An 18923-nucleotide genomic window follows, 5' to 3' on the forward strand; every position below is an offset into this window, starting at 1 on the left:
TGTTTTCGCATGTACGCAGGAATGCCTGTGAGCTGTGCAATGAACTAGAATAAAAAATATGTGACACATGCTTGGGGAATTATCAATCAAAAACTAAAGACACACTCAAAAACTGGCTTTCTGCAAGCTTATAATGAGAGCTAACAGGCTACATAAAATAAAATACTATGAGTAGAATTTGATAATCCTAGTTTACTGCATGCCTTCCTATGCAATAGAACAGCCTACACAGTTTCAAGAGAAAATCTTCATTGAGCAAATTTTTTATCAGTGATGCCACAGCACGAAAATGAACAAATCTAAATTTCAAGAAAAAACAATAAGGAACAATAATTCTTTCTGTTTCACCAAGCATGGTGTTCAGCCTATAACTTTTGAATGGCACAAGGCAGAAGTATGAATTATCTTGCATAGGTAGAGGAGTGTAGGGGTTGTATAAAAACAAAAAAGTAAAAAATGCTATTTTTCGATGAAAACTGGTATTTCAAGGCACCCTCATACCTTAAAGCCACTTGTACTAAATCTTGACAGTTCAATAGTAGTTCGACACCTCTTGAAATGTTTCAGAACATTGATGTAGCATCCTTCATTCTTCCTTAACTTGCAAACCTGCAAGAAAGTAGGGTGGGCACAATTGTAGATGTTGCATGAAGTAAGTTCACTGATTTTTGCGGTAGAGTTGTATGAAAGATATTCTGAAGGCAAATTTTCAACTGTTAGAGTTGAGTCTGAGAATGTCCGAGCTTCTCTTTCCCTAAGATTAAGAGGAACACAGGTAGAAAACCCAATTTTTGACCCACTGAGTGGATAATTATTTGATGCATTGTTTACAGCATTCATATAATGCAGTGTATTAAATAATGTTTTTGCTTAATTTTTGAATAATATTTAAAATCTGTGAATGACAGTGGTTAATAACAAAGCCTATTGTAAAATTCTAATCTAGGGTAATCTGGTCTCCCTTCATGATGACTTTAGAAAGGACCTAGGTGCACAATTGTGGAGCTTTTTTGTACATTTCAGAGCATTTTACCTTTAAATATTCATGCATATAGGGCACTACAATTCAACTGACACCATGAATTGAAAGAAACCAAGTTTTACAATTAAATGCAATATCCAGAAATTAGCTTTGCAGTTACTAAACTTTTTTCATGTATGTAGCAAATATTTGAATATATTGCTAACAAATGCAAAATGAGAAAGATGCCTCCAAAGATCCGAACTGTGCATCTTTATCTGTGGAACATATGATGACCAACTGTGCATCTTTATCTGTGGAACATATGTGGGGCCTCCTTGTATTCTGCATTCTTGTCAAATAATTATTTAAAGCTTGCACTTTTTTTTTTGGCCCCTTTTGTGTTACGTCGGCGTGGCCGCCATGATCGCCACGCCGGGCATGTTGGGCATGCCAGGACGGTGGCCTGAAGAGAGACACAGACGGGGACCGAGTTTTCACTCATGCTGTATGCATTGCACAGACAACACTCAACTTCTCCAACACTCTCTTAATCGCTTTCGGGCCAGCATTAAGTTCTATGATCACCAGAGATGTTGCTCTTTCAACAGTCTTCAGTGAAGCTTTGTCTGAAGACACCTTTTCTAGACAACTGCATTGAAGGACATTTTGCATTTGCATCCTTGAGCACCACTGAAAAAATGTGAACCTTGGAAAATTTGTTGTAGAAAGGCATGACCTCCATTGTAATGTCCTTGCTAAATGCTTGGTGCTGGCACTGAGGCACTGGAGACTTTCCAGTTAGTTCTCATACAACTAACATAAGCTTAAATAATGAAAACCTTTGTTGGTTGTAGTGGCACCAGGATGCCTTCCCCATGGGGGCAGGCATCATGCCGAGGCACATTGTTGGTGGAATGCAATTGCATGTAGGCTTACAGCGAGAACACGCTGTATTTTCATTATGCCTGAGGCATTTTCTTTCAGGGCAGAAGCAAGTACTGTTAGTCAGCTTCTTTACAACAGCTTGCGTCAGCATACCTTTTCCTTGCCAACAGGCACTTATTACCTTTCATTTTGACGGGAAATAGTTCCAGCCAAAAAGAAATTTCACAATGTGGTTCACACAGTCATCTTTTACCATATCCTTGTCATATGGTTTCAAGTTTGAGACAGGCAGAAACACCTTGCTGTGATCATTGCTTAGTAAGGTCAAGTAGTATGTACTGTAGCTTGCAAAAGTCTCTCGGCCAGCTGAATATAATACCAGCTGGCTTGACTTTCATGGTATTTGATGAGCCACCAAAATTTTGACGGCATGTCTATTTGTGGGACTTTAGCCACTTGTTCATACCTTGTTACTTATCATTCAGACCCAGGCAGCAACTATGGCAGCAGCTGCTGAAGCACGAAGCCCCAGTGAAATTTGATTGCGGAGCCAAGAGTGCAAAGTCGGATGTGTGCCCACGCTTGTTCCATGTGCCATCTTAGTTCACACAGGTTTCCAGAGTCTTGCTGCTGTTCCTAACATAATTTGCACACCTAACTGCCTATGCAGCTTCATGCATCATGTCGCACACAGCATCCATCACAGTATAGGTGTGCATACACGGGAGTCGTAAATCGACTGCGCAGCCGTTAGTTCCATGAACACCTTCGATGGTTGTTTTTCCATTTTGTTGAGCTAGCTGCAGGGCACTGAAGTGTCTACCAGCTCTTCTTCAATCATTCAGCACATTGGTCAAAAGAGTGCAGGCTTTGCTTTATTGTGCTAGCAATAGACCCTTTACTCATATTATCCATGTTTGTTGGCACCACGAGCTGTTAGTGCCTGCTGCCTTGAAAAGCCCCATGCAAAAATGTGTAGGTGGTTTTCAATTTTTAGGAAGATATAGCAGTTTATCTCTGTTTGTTTTATAACGAGATTTCTGAAAATAAACCTACACATTTATGACCCTGTGACAATGAACACATTGTGGGATAATTTTCTTGAACAAATACAATTGTACCATGGTGCATGGTTGCAGGTCATGCAAAATAAAGTGTGGGCAAAATACAAATTTTACAACAGGTTACTGCATTACTATGTATACAGTGTGATGATCGATTGATTATGTTCAATAAAGATATACTTTTGTCGTTAAATCTCTGTGAAACGTCCCTGGATGGATAGCATGCAAAAAATAATGTGGATGTAGGAGAGGGGCAGGGGTTGGCTCTGCAAGCTCATTTGGCCTACAGTAGTATCGCCTTAGTTTTTTGGCCACCCACTAATGAAAATCCCTACGCACGCCTATGCATCGCAGCACTGTGTACCTTAACCTGAGATGCATTATATGTACGCCGTCTATGTATGCGCTGTAAGTGACGATTGATACCATGGAATACCAACTCGCCTGTACCCAAACCTTGCTTCAGTATATTTCTAGTTCGTCGGGCATCGCTAAATATGTATGCGCTGTAAGTGACGACTGATACCATGGAATACCAACTAGCCCGTACCGAAACCTTGCTTCAGTATATTTCTAGTTCATCGGGCATCGCTAAATATGTATGCGCTGTAAGTGACGATGGATACCATGGAATACCAACTAGCCCGTACCCAAACCTTGCTTCAGTATATTTCTAGTTCGTCGGGCATCGCTAAACAGCGCTTGTCTTTGTCGCCCTTTTTGTCCCTCGTCTATGTATGCACTGTAAGTGACAATTATACCATGCCGTATGGTCTGAAAATGCACAGCTGCCATGCAGCCAACAAAGGTTCTCATGAATTGTGCAATTTATGTTACAATTTCAGCTGGCTACTGCTTGACGCAATGGCAGGCGAGTGCACCGCTCCGACAACATTGCCGCATCCATGGCAGGGAAGAACTCACATTGAACACCAGCACCTGTTACTTGCAACACCAGTGAATAGGTTTTCAGCACTAGGGGCAACAAAGAGGAGCAATGAGTTCGCCAAATGCCGTAACCTTCACAAAGTGATAGCCATGTCTGTTTTGCGTCATGGATAGCGTTCGCTACCTCACTTCCAGATAGTTGTCACGCAGCTGAAGCTGAAGCATAGCAGCCTTACCACAGTGTTACCGTCATATGCAGTCAGGATCACCTCGATCTTTGCCATTTAAGGGATAAGTCAGTATTACAGGCAGTTTTCTTGACTTAGTGCAACTAAGAATGAGTGTCTTTTTGTTTCCTTCACTCATTCTGAGTTGCACTAATTCAAGAAAATGTCGAGAGGCAGGCGTTCAAAGCGTTCATATCGCGGCAGCCCGCAAGCTCGGAGTGCAAGCCCCTTTCGCACGCGGCCGGTAAATCGCCAGGCTGTACCCCTCGGCTTCGGAAAATGGCGCTGCTTTCCAGAGCTGTTATGGGGGGGGGGGGGGGGGGGGGAGTGATCACGGGAAGGAACAGATGCTATTTCTGCGGCCTTCATAGCTGTGGTAGGTGCTGTGGCGTGTACGGAACTTCGGGATCTTCGTGGCCGTTTTACAGAAGTAAATGCAAAACCATTGTCATGTCACATAACACAGTCTGTGCCAGCATTGGCGCCTAATACCTGTTTCAGTTTCGCTTCCTTTGCAGTGCCCACTTCATCAGGCTTTACGGTGTACTCCTTTCGCACGCTTGATGCCCCTGCTTCAGTTTTTGAAAAAAATAAGCTCGAGTGACCTTTACAATGATATGGGTATCTGCGCCACGTAAAACGAGGGTCCACATTGCGTTTTTTAGAGGTGACACCAGATCACTGAAAATACGAATTACGGTTTTTCTACTGCGCGAATGTGGCTAAAAATTTGCTGGCACTTTTTTTTATAGTTGAGGAGCCCTAATTTCTTGAGCCCTCAATACGACCATGAAAGGTCACCACCATCTTGAATGCGAGGGTTTTACGCGCCCAAAACCACGATTTGATGAGGCACACCGTGGTGGTGGCTACGGATTAATCTTTAACTTGCACCTAAATCTAAGTGTGCTAACGTTTTTGCATTTCTCTCCCATCAAAATGTGGCCGCAGCAGCCGGGATTCGAACCAGCGACCTTCTGCTTAGCAGCGCAACACCATAGCCGATAGGCCACCGCGGCGACCTGTGCTCATCGCCATTTTCACTGACACACACCCAAACGATGGGAAGCCTCACTGCCTAGCCTCAGCTCCTGGGACCAGTTTGATCCGGTCATGAGAGCACGCCGGGCAGCCGCGGCTAATGAGGTCCTGGACTGAGGAGTCCACCCATGTCCAGGGCCTGTTGAAGGACCCTGTGGTCCCCCCCCCCCCCCCCCCCCCGTTATTTTAATAAATGTTTTCGCTCTCTCTGTCTCCCTCAGTTTAAGTTTATTTGATTCGTAACATCCATATTCGTTCATGAATATATAGAAGGAGGTCCCAGAGCGCATATATGAAAGGAATCAAACCTCCTGTCAGAAAATTTATACAGTAAAACACCTTTATAAGGAAGTGTTTGGGACCTTAAAGTCCATCGTTCCACAGGTCACTTCCTTGTAAAGAAAGCGCATCAGGCTAAGCACGTTCAACAAAAGAAAATATGTTTTAACATGGTTTCAAGAGAGAGTTGGTGAAATAAGTTGCTAAGTTTTCTATATATAACGCATGCTAATCAAAAGAAATGTGCGACTGCAGCCTACCTATGCCTACCTAGGCATGTTCCGTAGAAAAACGCGGGAATGACGAAGGTAAAGCCGTAGACCGTCGAATGCCGCTATCGTTGGCCCTGCCGTCAAACGTCTTCGTATCATTTACAGCATCTCTATCATTGTTGCCTTCGTTGACAATTCGCATCCTTTCCACCCTATAGATGGCTTTGAAGATGTTGTCGGTCATTCACTACGATCACACAATCACGTCGTTATTACGGCGACCTATGCATCAGTCATCATGCCCGCTGCTGTATTACAACTAGCAGCATACACACGAGTTCAGTGGTTCCAGGGGTAGTGCAGCAGGACTATAACACTAGATGAGACTGGAACATTCGTCAAGTGTGTCGCTAGCACTACCGTTAGTGCAGAGCGCAACTCCGTCGTATCTGCAAAGGGGCAGGGGATGCACCGCGATACGTAGCACTCATTCTAAAAGAACAAATCAGCCGTAGGGGACGCCTAAATTTCTACGTCGAACAGGCAAATTCGTTGTATTGGTCTTCATTATAGAGGTGTCCACAATGTATATCAAAAATAAAGGTTCAGTCGGAACATATCTCGTTATACAGGGCATTTAGTTGTGGAGACGTTCATTGCAGAGGTGTTCAACTGCATTATACATACATACATACATACATACATACATACATACATACATACATACATACATACATACATACATACATACATACATACATACATACATCATACATACATACTTTATATATATATCACAAAATAAACAGCAGTGTAATTGTGTGGCTTAAGGGGAATAATATCGTACCCAATAAAATGGTCGGATACACAGTTTGCAAGATTAAACTAAAACAAATGTAAGAGGAGAAAATGTGATTCCCATATGAAGTGATTTGATATATGGACTAGACTATTAAATGGCAATTCCTTACGATGCCACTTGCAATTATGAATTGAAACATGACTCTCCCAGTTCTGTCTTACTCTTGAAACCTTGAAGAATGTAACGCAATGTCATTTTTCATTGTTCCATAGCTTATTCCTGCACAAAGGTCGTAAAATAGTGTATGTACCTTAGTAGTCCACAAAATGAGGCTGCAGTTGCTTTTTATCCTCTATACGAAACACTGTGGAACCAAAAGTTACACTCTTCCACTGCCAGAACATCTAAGCTGCTGTTCCCAAGGTTCATGCAGCAACGTGAATCAACTCACCAGATGAAACCTTGAAGAGCATGATGCAGAGTTCCTCGTTCGTGCTTCTTTTGCTCGCAGACCTGCACAATATGGCAAGATACAATTGTAGATACCGTATTACCACATAGTTTCCACAAATGTCTGTGGTAGTTAACCCAATACAAACCACTTTGCTACTACTACTGCTACTAGCTACTGCTCCTCATCCATTCGGCCATAAAGTAACCGTATCTTAACTTCAATGTCACGTCCTCACAAGCAAATGAGCTAAAAGTTAAAGCAGCAACATTTTGAAGTTGAAAACTTCATCAAAAATTAAAATTTCCCTACAGAATCTTGTGTCAAGATTACTAGACAAGCTACACTAATGAAACTGGAAACCTCAGGGAATTATTAAAATACCACAATAATATGGCCAAAGGGCACTGTTCCTATCAAATGTGCTATAAGTGCATGATAAAAACAGGCCACAATAGTATTAGAAATTGTTAGCTGTGCTTAGAGCCATCACGAATAATATATACGACCTATATACCACGCAACATGGTTCCACCTCCCAGACACATTCAATGACATAACGACCTTCGCTACTTATAAAATCATGGCTGCACTGAACTTCGGCCCCTCTGGAAAAAAAGGCCCCCATACTATTCGTAAAACGTCACTAGATATTTTCTTTTCATTTTTTAATAGATTTTTTGTGTGACCTTTGTGGTGGATAAACAAACATTCCAAGAGATTACACGCTGCATCAGATGAAACTATACAAAATTGCATGCATCGCTGTTACTTGTAAATCATTTATTTAAATGCTTCACTAATAAAATGCATAGGCGACCTTAACCTTTGACTTATGTGTCTCTTAGCGGCACTCGCACATTGGCGTTGGTGTTCTTTAGGTTAAGCAAGTGAACATCTTTCCCATGGCACAATAGGCGGCCAGGAGCGAGGGAGGGGGAGGAGGAAGTGCAGCGCTCACCACCTGGTGGGGCGTAGTCCCCTAGCGAGCAGCGCACAAAGCGCACCTTACGCGCCCTCTCCAACGCTGACGTCAGAGAATGTAACGAGCGTGTGCGCGCAGCTCTTGCAAGCAAGCGAACAGGTCAGCGCGGGACAAGAAGCTAGAGAGGGGGGAGTGACGTTACATCCGCTCTGCTAGGCAGATTTTCAATATATGCCAGGCAACTGTTTTCCATTAATTAGTCGTTTAAATATCATGCCACCTTCTTGTGTGTGACGTCATTAGGGACGTGCATTACTGCAAGCTCTTGGGCCAATTGGTGCATGATGAACTTGAAAAAGGGGTGCCAGCGAAATACAAAGGACGTGCACACAAGGAAAAGGCGTTAGACACGGGACGGGCATTGGAACACATACAAGAGCCCAATGGAGAAGAAATGAGGTGCATTAGCGCAAGCTCCTGAACCAGTTGGTGCATGATGAATTTGAAAACGGGGGTGCCAGCAAAACACAAAGGACGCACAATTAAGGAAAAGTTGTTGGAAACAGTCGGTCGCTGGAACACGGTCGCTGGAACACATAAAAGAGCCCAATGGTGAAGAAGTTAGGTGCTAGTGCAAGCTCTTGGGCCAGTCGGTGCATGATGAACTTGAAAAAGGGGGTAGACAGCGAAACACCAGCGTCCGTCCAAGTCTAAAGCCTTTTCGTTGTGTGCGCGTCCTTTGGGCCCAGCTCCGATGCCGCCTACTCAAGTACATGTAAAACGCAGAAATGCTTTTCTGTGTTACCACTGCAGCGATTTTAAAGAAATTTGTGGCATCTGAGAGAAAACGTTAGCTTCCAGTGGCTGTTGGAAGCGACATTTCAATTTAAGGCCTCAATTGGTGAAAAAGAATTTTCTAAAATTGGTTAGTATGAAAAAAAAAAGTTTACAAACTTGTAGCACTGCACCAAAAATAGGTATCACGGTTCTGTAAACTGCTTCCATTAGAGCATCCCAAGCGGACAAATTTGATATATCAATTTATATCTTGTATGAATATTTTCCGTTCTTTAAAAGGGTTCAAATCTGGGCGGCCCCGGCGGCCGCGGGCGCTCGCCCAGAGTCGCCACGCGCTGTGTTTACGCGGCTTACCCCAATCAAGCAGGCAAGTTAAGTGCTCTTACGGAGAGTGCACTCGGTTTTCATTGCGCTTTCCCAAATCAAAACGTCGCAAGCTGAGTGTCCTCGCCGAAGAGTGCACTCCGGTCGGAGTGCGTTCACGGAACGCACTTTGCTGGTCGAGTACATAGCCTCGCCGCCAGCGATTTCAACGGTACAAAATGTAATGCATAGAAAAAAGACACAGAAGTTAATTCTAGCTGTTGAACAGCTTTTACCAAAATAATCAGAGCATAACTAGCTGATATTCTATTCTGGCAGGATCAAAATGACGCCTCGTCGTCTCACGCCATCTTGTTATGGATTGGCTAAGCATTCGTCTTGGCCGACCTTGACATGCAACACTCTTATGATAAAGATACTTTCGTTTTTTGCTGAGTAAATATAGATTACGATTGTTTTTATTTATAATACAACTAAAGCAATCGCTTTTTAGAAGCTTTTTTATTTTAATCTACATCTTCAAAAAATATGGTTTTAGTCTGTCGCCATTTTGTTTTAGCGCGAGTGCACCCTGTTTCCCCATTTAGCACCGCGTAACCTAAAGTGTCATTCAAGGTCCCGAAGTGCACTCCCCGTAAGTGCACTTAACTTGCCCGCTTGTCAGGGATTGCCCCTATTTTTTATTAGCCAAAATAAGGTGCACGCAGGTAATTACAAATATACGTACTATTCTACGTACATTACCTTACATAATTTTTCCAGATAATTCCCACACCAGTTCAGACATATAAATGTTGTCCCATCGCAGCACTAAATTTGTCAGATATCATATCGTCAGTCGCGGCCTCCCTGAACGCTCATTGTCGTGCAAGTCTTCACGGCCTTTTGAGAACTCACAACACCACCACCTCACACTTCTATAAGCGAGACACCTTTCCCCATATGTGGGTAACATATATCTTTGTGGATTTTGATGGGCGTTCGTCCTTTGCTCCATAGAAAACGTGTGAAGCCCAACCGCCACCTTCAACAACTGACAGCAGCGCCGTGCCGCAGAGCTTCCGGCAGATAAGGCTGGGCCGGTCCAAGAAAGGTCGACCGTTGGGAATGAATATGTCAATTGACTTCGCATTTACAGCCGTAATGTGGATAAAAAAAATAGTAGCAAGGACTTTCTGATTCGCACTCGTAGTTCGCGTTGATGCGAGAGGCAGCATTCGCTCGCTACTGCTGCCGCGCTTCCTCGCTCCAGCGTTTTAACAGCGATTTTCCGCGGTCAATGAGATGTGTTTATGCTTACTTGTGCGCGTGACACGTACGTCATGCTTGTTTAGTTAGTATGCCTATGTTTACAAGATTTTACGGTCGACAAAGATATCCTTACTTCGTATAGCTGTCCGCTAATTTTCTATCGCAATCAATGCTTCGCCTTTCGGGCGAAACTTCGTCTTTTTCTTTCGTTCTTTTTTTGATCGCGCTAGGGAAGGCGTGCGCGAAAACATCGTTTCCTTTCTTTCTCACGTCTTTCTCTCTCCCAACCCCCTGCCCACCCCTTCTCTATGAGAGCAGCAAGTGTCAGGGCTGTAACACGCCGGCCAGGACGCGCGCGCTCGCTCTCTGCGCGCGCGTCCACACCGGCCATGGTTGTTATTCACTCGTTTAGCGACTGCGTCGGTTCTACCAACGCCTCAACCTGTTATCCGCCTCCTCTCCTCGTCCTGTCTACCATTTTCTCTGCATCCCCTCTAGACTTGCACGTTAGTAGAAAGGTGACCTCTGCAGCTTCAGCAATGCTTCTGAGTGGGGTCAGGGATAATTACAGCTATTAAGAGGGCAACGTCGCGACGCCCAGGCAGCTCCAAGGAGCAAATGTGTACATGCGACACGATGGAAAGGTCCCAACGAGTTTGCCTGCGTCGCCTTTTCTCCCTGCCACGTACGCTCCTTCCATGTATATACACCCTCTGAACCACTCCCCGACGCGGCGTGCAAGACAGCAGCAGAAAAGTCGAAGGAACAGGCAAAAAAAGCTTGCAGATCCCGCGCACTGTGTGAATCGACGTAAGCGAAGCTTCCTATGCTGTTTGCGTTCATCGACGATATTTGGCGGTGTCGGTGACGGCCGAAAACAGTCTTGACGTGATGTTAAATGTTATCTTGCGTGCACCGCTTGTATTTGTCCATGTAGTACGGAACCAAGGTGTCTACCAAGCTGACATTTTCAAACGCCCTGAGTTTTCCAGGTTTTCCCTGAGAGCCTTTGCAAAATTCCCCGAGGGACATGTACAGAACCTTGTTCTATGTCAAGACAGGCTGACATCACGTCGCCCGATGCTGTAGCTCTCTAGTAAGCATGTTAAAAAATAAAAGACCGACTTAATCCAGTTTGAATAGTAAGGAGTAATGTTTATTTCATTCAAAACAGAAAACTGAAGGGAGGGGTTAGTAAAACGCACAGCGAATAAGATATATTCGAAAAAATGGTAAAGCCCATTGCAAATGGAGTCGAACATCTTCAAATACGAATAAAAAGAGATGCATACAGAAGCAAATATTTTCGAAAATGAGCTATTTCCGTCAATTTATAGCAATCTCATTTGTATTACGCCCGAATTTTGTCACAAGTGAGATTCTCTCGAGCTGCAGGAAAGTCAGCCTCAACTGTCCTGGCATACGCACAATGCCTCAGTGTTGCGTTTCACAGCTTTAAAGCGTTTATTTTGGCTTGGGTGAGGGTCACCTCCATCTCGGCGTCAGCCAACACTTTCCTTTTTGAGCTCAAGCTCCTTCAAAGAATATATATATATATATATATATATATATATATATATATATATATATATATATATATATATATATATATATGGAGAGAGAGAGAGAGAGAGACTCTGCAAACACGCGGTTTGCCTCCATAACGCGGCGTCTTAATACAAGAGCTGGACACGTCACTTAAATTCCAAAGGAATTAAAGTACGCAAAAAGCACGCACAAGAGACGCAACAACATGCTGAGTCGTGAAGCCGCAACACCTTTGGGACAGAGCGTCCCACGGACTTTGTTTAGCTCTACACCACCCGTATTCTGTAAAGATGTGCTTAGTATCAATTAGAGTTCCTATATATGGCTCCTTTCCCTAAAGGGAGCCGTATACAGTCACTCTAGTATGAAGTGCACCGACTTCGTAACCGCTCTTCCGTTTATTTATTGTTTTGCACTTGACAACATTTGTTTTGGTGAACTTTGTTAAGCTGTCTTACAGGGACACTAAAGAGAAAAATGATTTCCACTGTATGAGTAAATTACCCTTCTACAATTTAAAAATTCGCCACTTCTATCACGACGAGACGCATGGTAAGCCGGACGAAACACAGTAACAAAAGACTGGCAGCGACGGCTCCTTGAAGTTCCCGCACCAGCACGCTATGACGTCATGGATTTCGACAGCGTCTTCAAGGGCCTAGTCAATTCTTTAGTGATAAAGAGAGACTACATTGCGTTGTAAACGAGCCTAGGAATTGAACATGTCGAGTTTCGGGAACCTCTGCTGAGACAACGCCGCCTAAATACTTTAATCCGTAACGTCACAGACACGTTCCAGCGTGCGCGAAGTTCAAAAGCTGAAATTTGACCGTAATTTTCTCTTCTAATAAACAACCTATTATTTCAAAATAACGACAACAGAGATTTTAAATAACGCTTTATCCGCCTAAACTGATTTAGTGTTTTGCTTTAGTGCCCCTTTGTGTTTGTAGTGAATGAATGCAATAAATTATCCGTGTGAGAGCTCATTCTGTGTAGTATTTCAATATAACACACAGCGCGATTTCTGTGAATATCGTGCTCTATACTCAAAGTTTCCTGTCTATTTATATGGACAGGAAAAATAAATTGCAGTCAGACATGTGTGACAACAACCGGCGACATATTATTATTATTATTATTATTATTCCGCTCTCTAAACATAAATTCAGCCTCAAAAATTGTTAATTTTTGCGCTTTGTGATAGATTCAACTAACCGAATAGCGTATACGGCGAAGCGAAGCGCAGGAGAAACGCGAAAACGCACTGCCACAGACGCATTAACGCGCGTCTGGCGTGCGGAAAGTGCTGGCGCGTGCGCTACAAACAGGCGAGCCACGGCTACAGTAGGGCCAGTAGGGCGCCGCGGTGTCGAGGGGCCGTATCTGCTCCGTCGAGGCGCACACGTGACACAGCGTCGCAGCCAATGGGAATTTCGATGCCGTTTCGGCGCTTCAAACGCCGGCTTCTTTACACAATGAACCATTTGATGTTGTCGCAAAAAAAAAAGAAAGAACTGCGCGTGCTGCGGGAAATGGAACCAGCGCTTATCGGTCTCAAGCTAAGCGCTTTGGGGCGAGGACTTGTCGCCATCTCTCGGAAGCGCCTCCCTTGCGTAGTATGAGGGATCACGCGGCGCGCTCCTCATATGTTTGGCTCAATAAGAACACCACGCGGCAGTCCTCCTAGAGATTTTTGTAAGTACTATCAAAACGAGGGAAGTTTTTACTGTCAAAATAATAATCTTGGGCAAACTGGAAGCACAGAATCGTTTGCAGACGCTATCTCTTTACCGAATACGTGCAGCGCCACAGCGCGCGGTCGCCGCGATGTAGTCTCCCGAATCAGCTTATTGCGTAAAACGTAGGCAAACGCTGAGGGCAAACTATGTGAAGTATGTTTTTATAGTGGGCTGTCTGTACAACCGGATGGAACATAACAGAACGAAGCCTCAAATCAGCGATCGCACGGGTTCGCAGCGACTGACTGCGCGTCTGCATGCGTGTGTGCGCGCACAATGCTTTGTTTTCGCCGAGAGCGCGTTTTCACACCGTGCCGTGAGCGCAGAATATGAGCATTTGACAGCACACAAGCAACCATTGTTGCGTGGACGCTATCAGAACTGTTCAAAAATAATTTCGTTATGGAGACTTGGACGCCTACGGCGATTGTGATAAGCCGTCACGACGATTCAATATTTTTTTCTTCTAAATTCTTGGACGTTTCAAGGTTATTTCTCACTGTGTGTTTATCGGTCTTCTCAGCGTGCGATTTCCCGCTGCTTCTTTTTCGTAATCCAGTACATTAGAGAGCTTTAGAATAGGGGCCCCAATAGTTTGGGGCCCCAAACAGCTTTGCGGATGTTAGCGTTGGTGCACGCAGGAGTGAAGAGTTTTAGAATAGGGCTTTGCGTTTGCGGATAGCGGATGGATGGATGTTATGAACGTCCCCTTTGTAACGGGGCGGTGGGTTGCGCCAAGCTCTTCCTATTATACTGCCTAATGTCCTGCCTAAGTTAAACAATAAAAAATAAAAAATAAAAACTATAAACTCCCACACCCAAATTTTCTGATCCCCTATTGCGAAGTGTGCTTTTGTACGTCTCCGTTTTTTGTCGTTTCCCTACTTTTCGTCCACCAATCCTTCAATCGCCTCTTACTAATACCTATTGCGGACATGTTTACTTTTCCACTGCTCCCGCTGAACCCAAGGGCTTCAAGGAGGCCAGTGGTGCCTAAATCGCCCGCTGAGTAGACGTCTTCACATTCTAATAAAACATGCTCCATAGTTTCCCTAGCTTTACCGCAGCAAGCACCTGCTTATTCTTGTTCCTTCTTATATCTCCTTTGTAGGTGCGTGTTCTAAGGCATCCCGATCTCACTTCGAAAAGTAATGAGCTTCCTTTTGAGTTATCATAAATTGTTTCTTTCCTGATTTCGTTTTTTCCTCTAAAGTAGTTACTCATGGCAGGTTTCCTTTCCATTGCCGCCACCCATGAGATTATTTCAGCCTCTCTGACTGTCCGCTTGAGCGTCCTTGTTGCTGTGTTGCCCACCCTACAGGCCGCATACGTGCTGGTAAGCTTCCTAGCTCTTTTCCTACACTGTGAATCAATGTTTTTCCTGTACAGATACCTGAAAACTCTCCCGGCCCATTTACTTTCTTCCATATTACTCAGGCGTTCCTCATACTCAATTTTACTGATCATGTTTGCTGGATGCATGGATGGATGTTATGAGCGTCCCCTTTGGAACGGGGCGGTGGCTTGCGCCACCAAGCTCTTGCTACTATACTGCCTAATATCCTACCTAGGTTAACCAATGAAAAAAAAAAACACTATGAACTACCACGTCCAAATTTTCTGATACTCTATTGCGAACTGTGCTTTTGTACGTCTCCGTCCTTTGTCGTTTCCCTACTTTTCTTCCACCAATCCTCCAATCGCCTCTTACTGATGTCTATTGCGGACCTGTTTGCTTTACCACTGCTCCCGCTGAACCCAAGGGCTTCAAGGAGGCCAGTGGTGCCTAAATCGACCGCTGGATAGACGTCTTCACATTCTTATAAAATATGCTCCGTCGTTTCCCAAGCTTTACCGCAGCTTTGCGTCTTGCGCTGACAGCGCCACTACGGCGTCAAAGAAAAGCTATTAGAAATAATTAAAGAAGATATACCATTTTATGATAGGAATAGTAATTTTGACCTGCATGTATTCGCGTTTAATTACAATTTAGAGGTTATTCTGTAAGCAGCAAACAATTAGTTGGGCTTAGTTTTGAGCAAACCAACTTTACGTGCCTTCACCAGCCAAGCTTAGCCGTGTTAAGCCTACGAGGCATAAAATTCACAATCGAATTCGGAATCAGCGGCGTCTAATGAATCAATCTTCATAACACACGCTAGTTGAGAGAAAGCGATAACCGCAGTCACTTCTCCTAGCTCGCGAACTTCACGCGTTACCACGAATCGAACCCAGTTTGGTGCTAGGTTAGAGCAGTCGCTTCGATGGGTGCCGCCATGTTTGCTGACGCAAAGCTTTTGGGGCCGCTATTTGTGCTAAAGTAAAGTAGGTCTCGGAAGAGAACAGCAGTTTACGATAGGTAGCGAGGCACTGGAAGTGGTAAGGGAATACATCTACTTAGGGCAGGTAGTGACCACGGATCCGGATCATGAGACTGAAATAACCAGAAGAATAAGAATGGGCTGGGGTGCGTTTGGCAGGCATTCTCAAATCATGAACAGCAGGTTGCCATTATCCCTCAAAAGGAAAGTGTATAACAGCTGTGTGTTACCAGTACTCACATATGGGGCAGAAACCTGGAGGCTTACGAAAAGGGTTCTGCTGAAATTGAGGACGACGCAACGAGCTATGGAAAGAAGAATGATCGGTGTAACGTTAAGGGATAAGAAAAGAGCAGATTGGGTGAGGCAACAAACGCGCGTAAATGACATCTTAGTTGAAATCAAGAAAAAGAAATGGGCATGGGCCGGACATGTAATGAGGAGGGAAGATAACCGATGGTCATTAAGGGTTACGGACTGGATTCCAAGGGAAGGGAAGCGTAGCAGGGGGCGGCAGAAAGTTAGGTGGGCGGATGACATTAAGACGTTTGCAGGGACAACATGGCCACAATTAGTACATGACCGGGGTAGTTGGAGAAGTATGGGAGAGGCCTTTGCCCTGCAGTGGGCGTAACTAGGCTGATGATGATGATGATGATTTGTGCTCCCGCTAAATCGGTGAAATAGCGTTCACAACGCAAAACCCAAACGCAGTTTGCGTCTCGCGCATGCGCAGTGGCTTCGACGCTATTTGTACTGTTTGTCATATTTGTATTTGTACACAATGTACTGCGTGATAAATGATTAAATAAACATTATTAAAATTTTCCGACGGCAGGACTTGAACACAGGACCTCTTAGCACAGAAGCCTATGCATTTATCGCGGGCATGCCTGTGCCTTGAGACGCTTGGCGCGTTTGGATTTAATTGGCCACCTCGACAGGGTCAACGTTGCCATTAGTAGCGACTGTGCGTGTTCACAGCGTCTTCTGCACTTAGAAATGTATATATTGCTCTGAAGTTTCAGACATTGAAGGCAGATAAAACGTAATCAGCAAAGCCATTGCAAGCCAAACAAGTATGTAGCAGGAAAGTCTATGCAAACAGCTCAGTAGCAGATGCGCGTGCTCTTCAAAATTCGCCCACCTAGCACGGATGTCCTTAAGACTGTTCCTCAAACAGTCATTGAGTAGTCGGGGATTAATAATTGCTGTTGCCTTCATCGTTGAGTTATAGGAACAGAATCACTGAAGACGGCCGGATTTTATTTCTTGTTTTTTTTTTCACACCTCCTTCTTGGAAGTTACATCACATGCAGCTCCCCCCTCCAAATCCGAGCATTGCAGCGAAGGCTAGGGCTTGTGCAGGTCAATCCGTAACGAGATTCCGCTGTGTATTTTATTTATAGAGAAGGGAGACCAGCTCGTCCCCACTGCGCAACTAAGCTTTCCTCGAAGCTTCCGCTCAGTCAGCGCCGCGCATTTGGCGATCAGTGGCGGACAATGGAAAAGCCCATCTTGTGGAATTCTCGTTTCAGGGCCAGTATTTTGTAGCGGTGCATTTTTCAATGCTAATGCCTTTCAGCGCTTTTCGCATTCGCAATGCATTAGCATCGGGAAGAGGCATTGCTACAATATCGCAGCCCAGGCTGGCTTGGTAAGGTTTCCATAGTGTAATTTCTCTGTTTGAATAGTTCCCTTACCGTCACCGTACTATTTCGTACCCGCTTGTGATCCTCGCATTTGGGCGGGGATGCGTGATTGAGTTAAACTGTAAGCGCTGCCAATGAAATCACATTAAGGCGAGACGGCATGGGGCGACAAATTCGATGTCCGGCGTTATGGCACCGAAATTCATAGGGAGTAGAACCCTCGACCTTTGGCGAGAGACGAACCCACTACCTGTGGTGTTAATTTATTAGGCATGACCTTTGACCTTTGATGGGAGTCGCATAACCCATGCCCTTTGGTGTTAATTACGGTAAAGTTAATTAAGACACTCGACCGAGTCGAACACACGACTCATGGGGTTAAATAAGGCAAATTTAATCATGACATATTTATTAATACATCGTTAATTAAGGCACTCGTACCCACGATCTTTGGTGGGAGTCGAACCCACTCGGAGATATGGGCGAAGCGGCCATATCCGGAGATATGGGCGAACCGGCCATATCTCCAAGTCGGACTCCAACTGACATTGTGAACGTCGAAAGACGAACTCACTACCTTTGGTGCTAATTAGGTTAATCAAGGTACGGTTAATTAAGATAGAGTCAAGACACTCGAACCCACTACCTTTGGTGGTAGCCAAACTTTTGTGTTAATTAGGGCGAAGTTCATTACGGCACAGTTTGTTAAGGCACTCGAACCCACGACCTTTGTTGCGAGAAAAGTAATAGGAAGTAAAAACGCATTAGAATGAAAATGTCAAGTAATCTCATGAACATTTCGTGAGCGAGCAGGCTTTCGCTTTCATCCTTTCTAGCATATGCTAAAGTGACTGTCAATTTTTTTTTATTTATTCAGACATATATGGGGTAGTCATATACTATAACATGCACCTGAACGGCTGCACGGCACACTGCAGCCTACACGAAAACAAGGGAAACGAACAAGTGGAATTGTAGTGCCAGGGCAGCGACAAAGTATAATTCACACCAGAAATGTGAACGCAGAACGAATACAAGAATAAAACAGCGCAAATACAAAACAGTGCTTACAGGAGACATGACAAAAAAGAAATAAGTTGTCTTGAATGCGTCAAGTTCTTTAAATTTAGCTATTTTGTTTCGATAGCGGTGTTTGATGAGAAGTTATTTTTTTTCTTTCTTTTTTTACCTTTCTGCATGGTATCTCGCGTGGATCTCGTGTAAAATGACGTTTGTTGTTGACCTGAGAAAGGTAAGTCTCCTTGGTATATTGTTGGCTCCAGGCCGAGGGTTCCCTTGCTCGCCCACCGTTGATCACTGCTTCCACCAGAGTGATACAAAATACGTAATATCGCTGCCGTCCATATAGTTATCTTGGCAAATACACATCCTGAGCATAGAACCGAGGGCTACCGCTTGAACCCAGCTGCGAGACAAGCCAGGGGTACTGAACCCTGACGCGTGACATGTGCCATAACAGAGAGAAAAATCGCTGCATCATCCTTGTCTTGCTCTGTGCTATTCGCGTACATCACAAAGCTGCTTTGAT

At 44.3% G+C, this 18923-nt stretch overlaps 1 protein-coding gene across 10 annotated transcripts in view; it reads right to left on the bottom strand.

Moving 5' to 3' along the window:
* LOC135909974 (uncharacterized) overlaps window positions 1-18923 on the bottom strand; it is a 65134-nt gene that overhangs the window by 36064 nt on the left and 10147 nt on the right. For 7 of the 10 annotated variants that reach the window (XR_010566887.1, XR_010566884.2, XR_010566885.2 and 4 more), the window contains 2 exons: window positions 6814-6875; window positions 502-609 (listed from right to left, as the gene is read on the bottom strand). Coding sequence is in view for 1 of the 10 variants with exons in the window: in XM_065441986.2 (XP_065298058.1) it covers window positions 502-609; window positions 6814-6875; window positions 8923-9046 (294 nt within the window). In the remaining 9 variants the exon portion in view is untranslated. Of the gene's footprint in view, window positions 1-501; window positions 610-6813; window positions 6876-8890; window positions 9256-18923 lie in introns of those variants that run through there. The other 3 variants (XR_010566882.2, XR_010566883.2, XM_065441986.2) reach the window with 3 other exon arrangements.

Source organism: Dermacentor albipictus, chromosome 1, assembly GCF_038994185.2.
Source record: "Dermacentor albipictus isolate Rhodes 1998 colony chromosome 1, USDA_Dalb.pri_finalv2, whole genome shotgun sequence".
Lineage (NCBI taxonomy): Eukaryota > Metazoa > Arthropoda > Arachnida > Ixodida > Ixodidae > Dermacentor > Dermacentor albipictus.